Raw genomic sequence first — 9,086 nt, forward strand, 5'->3', positions numbered from 1 at the left:
TAAAAAAGATTATTCTCTTTATCAAATGCAATTCAACCCAGTTTTCCCCTCTTATTCAGTGCTCAAGACTTTGGCCTTCTGCAGACCTCATCTAAAATAAATATACTGATGACTTGCCTATACAACTACATATTGTAACCTGGGCAATATGGATTCTTTATCTGCTTGGTTTTTCCTGTATGGATTATTAAATACATCTCTTTTGAGTGCTTGTGGATTTATTAAGTACCTACTATGTGCCAGACATTGTGCTCATTGTTTTATAAATAATATATTATTTTTATATTATTATTCCCACTTTATAGTTGATGAAACCAAAGCAGATAGAGATTGAGTAATTTGCTTAGGTCACATAGCTAGTGGTTAAGGCTGAATTGAATTCAGGTCTTCCTCTTTTTAGATCCAGTGCTTTATCCAGTATGCTACCTACCTGGTGGCTACAATCAATTCCATACCTTGTTCTATATAACAGGAAAATTTATATGTAAGTTTAGAGGCACTGAGAGGTATTTTTGTCTAAGACAGTGAACTTATTCCTGTTAAATATATTACTGTAACTTCACATTAAAAATTTAACCTATTTGTATGAATCACATGTTCCTTGAAGAATGTTTTTAAAGGATAGCTCTATACCCTTAATCATGACACATGTATATCATAGTGGAGCCTTTTGCCTAATGCTCATAATTACTATAATTATAATTAATAATTAATATAAACAAGTTAGAAGAAAAGAATTAAAAATCAGTGCTACAAATTGCTTACCACTTTAGATCACAGATTATGTTATGCCAGTAGGTAAATCAGTTAAATACACCTAAAACAGCACTGAGAATAAAGGCAAAAGAAACCTTGACAGGCAGTGAAAACATAGCAACTACTCTGTTTTATAACTTTTTTTTCCTGAGACAATTGGGGTTAAATGATTTGCTCAGGGTCACACAGTTAGGAAGTGTTAAGTGTCTGAGGTCAGATTTGAACTCAGGTCCTCCTGATTTCAGGGGTGGTACTCTATCTACTGTACCATCTAGCTATCCCCATAGGAACTTCCATCCATAGGTACATGTCAATATTAGACTGGTCAACTGTACTTCTGGAGAAGTAGAAAATGGAGTTTATATACCAATTTTGTGGACCAGGGCTACATTTCACTTATTTTCCATAGTTAACATCCTAAGAAAATAAAAGCCTTGGGTGATCTTTTTTTTTTTTTCCTCTGTCAATTGTATTTATTTCCACCTAAGAATATTTTTGAAAAGACAGTTGTGTCTTTATAATGCAATTATGGAACAAGTCCATTTTCAAAACAGTACAATTGAAGGTGAAATGTTTATTATTAAATATGTGAATATTAGTTCATCAGGTCTTGAAAGAAATCAGATCAAGGCATAAGGAAAACCAGAAAGAAGAATCTTGAGACCAAAACCAATCTAAAATTATTTCATAAATTTTTTTTCATCTTTCCATTAAGATCTAATCCTTATTTCTGTAATCTCATTTTCTTTCTCCTTTCTTTTTCTTTTTTCTTCAATCTTTCTTTCTCTTTCTTTTCTTTTTTCTTTATCTTTTCTTTCTTTCTTTTTCTTACTTTATCTCTCATTTTCTTCTTTCTTTTTTCTTCCATCCTTTCTTTTTCCTTCCCTCCCTCTTTTCTTCTTCCTTTTTCTTTTTCTCTTTCTTTCTTCTCTACCTCCTTCCTCCCTTCTTTCTTCCCTTGCTTCTTCCTTTCTTCCCTCCCTGCCTCCTTGCTCCCTTTCTTCTTCCTTCCTTCCCTTCCTCCCTCCTTACATCTCTCTCCCTCTCTTCCTTCCTTCCTTTCTTTCACTTTCACCCTTTGAGTCTCTGTCCTCTGTTCTCAGTACTTATTCTCTTTCTGACTTGAACCTTTCTTCCTGGCATCACTCCCACGTCATTCTGATCTTAGAAATAGTAATATAAACTCTGAATCCTCAGTTCTATTGGAGGTCTCCAATAGAAATAAATGGTGTTATAAGACAACTCTCCTCAACCTATTGAGACTGATGTTTCATTTTGAGTCATCATAGAAAACCCCACAAGTTTCATTTGATGACACGATATGCTGACAATTCTTTCTTCTTTGCTCCTTTTTCATCACAGCTTGCAATAGTAGACTGAGTTGTAAATTCAGTATCAAAAGATTTATCTCTCCTGAATCTTGGTTCTGTTTCTTAATAGTCACATGATTTGGAACAATTTATTTAATCTCTTTGGCCCACAGTTTTTCCCTCTTGGGTAATGTGAGAGGGTTAGATTGGTTGATTTCTAGTGTCTTTTCCAGATAGACTCATGCTGTGAAACGCATGCCTATCTTTTTATTTTCTTGACTTTTCTTTGACCTTTTTTTCTCTGTCTTTATTGAAGTATTTCACTCTGAAATGTTTTAAGGCTCATTACTATAATCTTTGAGGTCTGCTTCCACCACAGAGCATGGATAAACTGAACATCTTTTTTGTTGTTCTGGGAGGTTAGTAGAGATGGGATATTTTTAAAATGGTTCAGTGAGTAGTGGTTTTAGAGGAACAAGAAAAGGTATGAGAGAATCAAAATGCATGGACCTGGCACAATGGATACACAGGTGAGATCTTGTCTTTACACTTTTTGTTCATATACTTTTTCCTATTTAAAATAAATCTCTTTCCATCTATCCAATGGCAAAGTTTGAATTCCTTCTCCGTGAATCCTTCCTTGATTGTTACAATTAGCTCTCGAATCTTAGTATTCTCCAGTGTTCAAGGTCTGGATTAGGGTACTTAATATAGGGTCTGTCAATCCCCAAGGCATCCATTGGAAAATTTCAGGGGTCCATGAGTTTATTTTTAAATATTTTCATAACATTATTTTAGTATAGTTGGTTTCTTTTATAATCCTATACATATTATTTGATGTATTTGAAAACATTTATGAGAAGGGATCTTCAAGCTTCAATAGAGACTGCCAAAAGGATCAATGACATAAAAAATAAAGTTCAGAATCCTCAGTCTAGAACTTTTTGGGGGGCAATTATGTTCTTCCTATTTTATTTTTTTCTTGTACAGTTATACTGAAGTCATTTATTTCTATATTTCTTGACTGCTTATGTCTTGTTTTCACAACTAGATAGTAAAAGCCATGAGAATAGGAGTAAAGACTATACCTCATAATTCTTTATATACTTTGTGGTACTAAAGGCAGAAAAGGCAATCAATTTTTTTGATAACTTAATCTGAAAATGGCTAGTACAAAACACACAATGGCTGCTTAATAAGAGGTTGTAGAAGTAATAAGTAAATGAATTATTTCAATCACTATAGCTGTAAACTCAAAAAAGATCTATGAAGACTTTTTTTTTCACTGAAGACTTTTTTTTAAATGAGGATTTATTTTTAAAACCTTTATGAAAAAACTATTAATTAAAACAAAGACAGTATTAAATCCACTTCAAAGGCCAGTTGAAATGTCCTGTTCCCCAGTAGATCTAGTAAATGTTGAGCTCACTCTATCAAGTGTCTCCCCATGGAAAATGGGACATTGTTTGCAGAAATGCCGGACAATATATTTGTGGAAGAAAGTAGAGATATATCTCCTAAACTTTTCCCCAACAAAGGCATAAATCACTGGATTGATACAGCAGTGAGTCATTGCAAGTGTCTCCGTTATTTGCATGGCTCTGTCCAGCCTCTTGGAGCTATCACAATTGTTCAGACCAAAGAAAGATTGGAATGTGTTCAAGAGACACACAATGTTATAGGGAGTCCAGAAGAGAAAGTAAATTATCATAATTACAAAGATTAACCTCACTGCTTTATGTTTCTTCTTCTCATTTCGGCACCTCAGCAATGTTTGTATGATTCCTGAGTAGCAGATGATCATAACAACGAGGGGTAACACTAGTCCCAAAAGATTCATCTTTAGAGTTTGGAAGTGCTTCCAGAAATCATACCAATTTAATGGGAAATGAGGGCTGCAGGTGTATTGGTTGCCTTCTTTTTGAGATTTGATAAAGATAATTTCTGGGAGAGAGACAAATCCAGTCACCACCCAGGTGATGACACTTGTCAAAATGCCAACGGTGACTGTCCTAGCTTTTAGGGCAAACACAGCATGGACAATGGCTAGGTACCGATCGATGGTCAGGAGAATGATGAAGAATACTCCTCCAAAGAACCCCATCTGATAGAATCCTGTCAGCAGCTTACACAGGACATCTCCAAAGATCCACTGATCTGCAACATAGTGAGCCCAAAATGGGAGGGTGAGGATAAAAAGTAAATCAGAAATGGCCAGATTGAGTAGATAGATGTCAGTCATGCTTTTCAGCTTTTTACATCTTATCAAGACTAGAAAAACTAGGGCATTGCCCACAAAGCCAGTAATGACCACCAGGGAGTAAAGTGGGGGGAGGAGCCATGATGCTGTATGCTTCACATCAAATTTTTGACAGAGTATTATGGCTTCATAAGAGTATTCGTCATAGAAAGGTGTGGTTGACTCATTCTCCATCTTTCTTTGTCCTGTGAATAAAGAGATAGTCCTTTTCAAACCATAGAGTTTACTTAATGTGGCCCCTTAAATTCAAACCATCCTACAAACTAAAATTATAGTTATGTACACAGACACATATATATGAACTCTTCTTTATATATATTTTACTTGTAGGTTATTTACATAGCTCTGTATATATATCACTTCACCCAAACAGAATGTTAGGTTCTTGAGGGAAGGGACTTAGTTTGTATTCCCAATTCTACATTGTTTACACAAAAAGTACTTAATAACTATTTGATGAAAGAATGAGTGAATAAATGAATGGAAAATCATTGACTATTTATAGGGAAATAGATCCAGAGGACTCATATCCCACCATTTGCCAGTCATGAAGGTCATGTCTAAGTTATTTCACTTTTTAGGTCTCAGTTTCATAATTTGTAAAATGAAAGGGTTGGGCTAATTGATATCTAGACTCTCATCCAGCTTCTGACATTTCAAGAGTTGGTGAGAGTTTGCCTGTCATTTTCACAAAGCAAAGAATTCTGTTCTGTTGGGAAGAGGGATGGACATAATTTTCCACTGGTAGAAATCTGCTGGCTTTCCACAGTGACTGGGAGGGAAAATACCACAGTTTCAGGTTAAGAGAGAGCTCCCACTTCCTCAGCATGTGTTGTCTTAGGAGAACATTCATTTCAGCAGCATGTTGTAAATAGGCGGACTGGGGTCTCAAACTGGATTAGCTTGGAGTCTTTACAATTTAAATTAAGAGAAGAGATGCAGTCTTCCCAGCAGTTTTCTTAATTAATACAGTCAATTTAGATAATCAAGGGCATGCCATCTACTTGCTCTTTTCAACTCTTTTTTTTTCAAGGGAATGATGAAAGTGCTCCTAAATTTATCAATTTCAATAGTTTCTCATTCTTTTCTATTTTATTTAATCATATTTAGGGATCCTCCCTCATGCATATAGTGGTAAAATAGAAAGGACATACATAGTCAGCACATTTCTTAGGTTTCCATTAGAAATTTCACATCCTCTTTAACCAAAAGGCTGATCTTTGCCTACACACACTCTAGGGAGTAGCATATTCTTTCTCTCCAGCCCTTAACAAAGGAGTGTAGAAACCTTTCTTTATCTAGGTAAAGCTACTTCAAGGAACATATACCATGCAGAATGATGTATATAATGGTGAAGTGGAAAGTATAATCCAGGACATAAATGGCATCCCACTTCTTAGGTTCGAAATAAACTTGGAGGGTCATAAATAGAAAGCTGGAAGCGATTCTAGAGGTCACTTTGTTTTAAAGGTAAAGAAACTAAAGAAAAAGATTAACTATCTTGTTCAAAGTCAACCCAATAATTAAGTATTCAAAGCAGGATTTTATCCAGGGGTCCTTGATTCCAGAGACAGTTCTCTTTCCTGGTAGACTATCTCACTTCCCACTTGCAGTTGACTTTGCTCTACATTTAACAGAGGCTCTAACAATAAGTTTTAGTGGGTAACTTGCTGTCAGTTTTGACTTTGTAATGGTTTTCCTTCCTTTGGAGAAATAGGACCCGAGATAGATCTGGAGGAATTGGGGAGATCAGTTTAAATTTCCTGTCATACAAAAGACTAATTTTTTTTATTAAGGATTCAGTAAAGTCTCTTCTCTCTGAATAGAGATTAAATTTACAATTTGTCATCTGACTGATTTTATTCTTCAGAGTTAGCATAGAATTCTATAGCAATTGTCCTTCATCACAATTTTCCTCAGACTCTAATGTGATCATAGGTAGAAATACATCTCAAATTCTCTATTTTCCTTATGTTGATGATTTTTCCTTTAAAAAGATAATTTTGTCATCATCTTGACATATTGTCAAACACAATCTTCCCTCTATGAGTTATTTTCTGTTCTTCTCTCTGATTTTAATTTGACTTATCTAAGCAGCATTGATAATTAGTAGGTAGAAGAGCTAAAAGATGACTTACCTGACGAGTTTTCAGTCTGTCAGGGGAACTTCTGTTCTTCTGGCCAAGTGAACTGTGAAAATAAATTATGTATAGACAGTATAGTACCAAGTGGGAAATAATGTTTCCTGCCTTCAGAGGGAGGTAGGTTGGGTTTTTTTTTTTCCTTTTGTCTAATTAGATGAAAAAAAAAGTTCTTCTTTTTATAAATAGATCATCCAATTTTGAGGGCGTATGGAACATCTTCTGAAACACCCAGTCACTTGTCTTGCCAATTAGCTTCTGCTCAAACACTGAGGGGTGAGATTCATTCTTACAAAGGGAAGGGAAGTCAAATATCTCTGTGATTCTGATTTCCTTAAACTTTGTCCACAAGATGGCAGAATAAGCAGTTGATTTAGGCAGCTTGGTCCCCAAGTCATTTGGGATTTTTATTTTGCAGTTTGTGGGTATTTATTTTACTTTATTTTATTTTTGCAAATGGGTAGCCCAATTGATTGATTAAGTGTTACACTGATTGGGTTATATCAGTGTCTGGAGTAAGCCTTTAATTGCTTTGTGACTATGGTTAAGCTGGGTTGCATGTACACTCATGATCTTGTTATGGTGAAATTTCCCTAGGAGACTGAATTTCAGAGCCTCATCTATGAGCAAGTATAGTGGGAAATGGTATAGGAAGGTTTCACTTTTAAAAATGTCAGTGCCATCTAGAGAGGCAGCTTGGAGAAGTAGAGAGTACATTGAACTTCTAGCTGATGCTTTTTCCCCCCTTTTTATTTCCAAAATATATGCATAGATAATTTCCACATTCACCTTTGCAAAACCTCATGTACCGTATTTTTTTTCTCCCTCCCTTCTCTTCACCCCTTCCCTTAGATTAGCTGATGTTTCTGAGAAATCATTTTCTTTATCTGCAAAATAATGATAATAAAAATTGCCCTTATGAGGAAAACACTGGGAGCTTATCAAGGAGTTAGAATTATTAGAGGCATTAACCCTGGCCATCTGATCAATTAGCTTTGATCAGTATCCTCAGGATGACCCACATTATATAACGTGTTTTAAAGGACCTCAAGGAAGTAGTAGATATGCTTTCTCCCCTTAAGTAGCTTGTAATCTTAGTCGTTAAAGTTAAATAATTTATGTAAAACAACTATTAGAGAATATTTGTCATTGGTAAGGGAAGCATTGAATTGAGCGTTAACCCTTGGAATAGCGAAGATCTGAGTTCAAATCTTCTCTTGGACACTATGTGACCTAGGCAAATCATTTAACTTCTCTTTGCCTCAGTTTCTTGATCTGTAAAATGGGACTAATAATAGAACCTATCTTCCAGGGTGGTTATAAAGCTCGAATGTGATAATATTTGTAAAGTACCTAGAAAACCTTAGAGTAATTTATAAATGCTACTTACTATTAATATTATTAACCTTATCAATAATAAGAGATAGGGACTATATCACAGACTTATTGTGAGGATGAAATGAGAGAAGCTAAAGTGCTTTTGCAAACTTTAAAGTACTATATGAATGATAGCTCTTATTATCATTGACAAAAACAAGAAAGCGAAACATCTTATTTATCTGATAGCCACTAATCTGGATATCCAAATGAACCTGAAACTACATGAAGCGCAGTTGAGAAGATAGCATGGTGTCATAGTGCAGAGCTTTTTAAACTTTTTCCACTCATGATCCTTTTTCTCCTGAGAAATTTTTATAAGACCCCAGGTATTTAGGTATATAAAATAGGTATACAAAGTCAAACATTTCCTGATAATAAGTCATAAAGAAATTTGTTTTTAAAAAGTTTTTTTGGTATAAGTATACTTTTACCATTTATTAAAGACAAAAGCAAATTTGCATACTAATAAGATGGAGGTGCTTGTTTATTTTTGCATAAAGAATTCAATCTTGGAGAAATATTTGATACCTTTTGCTGTTGCCAATTTTTTTTTTGCCATCCTTGGATTCAATTACATTATCCATATGGGATCTCAACCCATGGATTAAGAAGCTTTGCCATTGTTAGGAAGGTCGGTAGTTCTCCATTGCTAGAGGTCTTCAAGTGATTGAAAATTAATGGTTTGTAGAGAAAGTTCTTCAGGTATTTGTTGGACTAGATAATATCTCTAGTCCATTTCAGTTTTGAAATTTTATGACTTTCATGATTATAGAAAAAAAAGACAAAATTGGCATGTTGGGAATATAGGTTCTGGATCTGGTTCTCCCACCCTTCAGTGAAAGAAATATTAAGTAGAAGTATGTATAGTATGTTTATAAGTTTATATCAAATGGTTTCCTTCTTTAGTACCAGGTAAGGAAGGAGGAAGGGAGATAGTTTAAAATTATGAATATAAACAAAAATAAAATTTAAAAACCTTTTTAAAAGGAAAATTAAATTCCATCTGATAGAACAAACATTTTCACCTTTTAAGATCTTTTTGATCCCTGATTTTATTGTCTTCCTTAGGTATCCCTTCAAGCTTTATATAACCTTAAAATTTGAGAAATATGTCCTTTGAGTCTGTATCTAAACCATTGCTTAAAATTTGAGAAAGTAGGACACCCAAGCAATTTTCTAAGCTGCAGAAGAGTTTCCAATTTGCGCCAGTAGGGGGAGTTTCCTCACTAGGAGTTTCTT

At 34.7% G+C, this 9,086-nt stretch overlaps 1 protein-coding gene across 1 annotated transcript; it reads right to left on the bottom strand.

Moving 5' to 3' along the window:
• Positions 1 to 1,200: 1,200 nt before the first annotated feature.
• Positions 1,201 to 6,723, bottom strand: LOC127564552 (C-C chemokine receptor type 5-like). The gene is made up of 2 exons (XM_052001155.1): positions 6,465 to 6,723; positions 1,201 to 4,511 (listed from the first exon to the last, which is right to left on the bottom strand). The coding sequence occupies exon 2, from the start codon at positions 4,498 to 4,500 to the stop codon at positions 3,439 to 3,441; it is 1,062 nt and encodes a 353-aa protein (XP_051857115.1). The 5' UTR covers positions 4,501 to 4,511; positions 6,465 to 6,723; the 3' UTR covers positions 1,201 to 3,438.
• Positions 6,724 to 9,086: the final 2,363 nt, after the last annotated feature.

The sequence above is a fragment of the Antechinus flavipes genome, chromosome 5 (genome assembly GCF_016432865.1).
Source record: "Antechinus flavipes isolate AdamAnt ecotype Samford, QLD, Australia chromosome 5, AdamAnt_v2, whole genome shotgun sequence".
Lineage (NCBI taxonomy): Eukaryota > Metazoa > Chordata > Mammalia > Dasyuromorphia > Dasyuridae > Antechinus > Antechinus flavipes.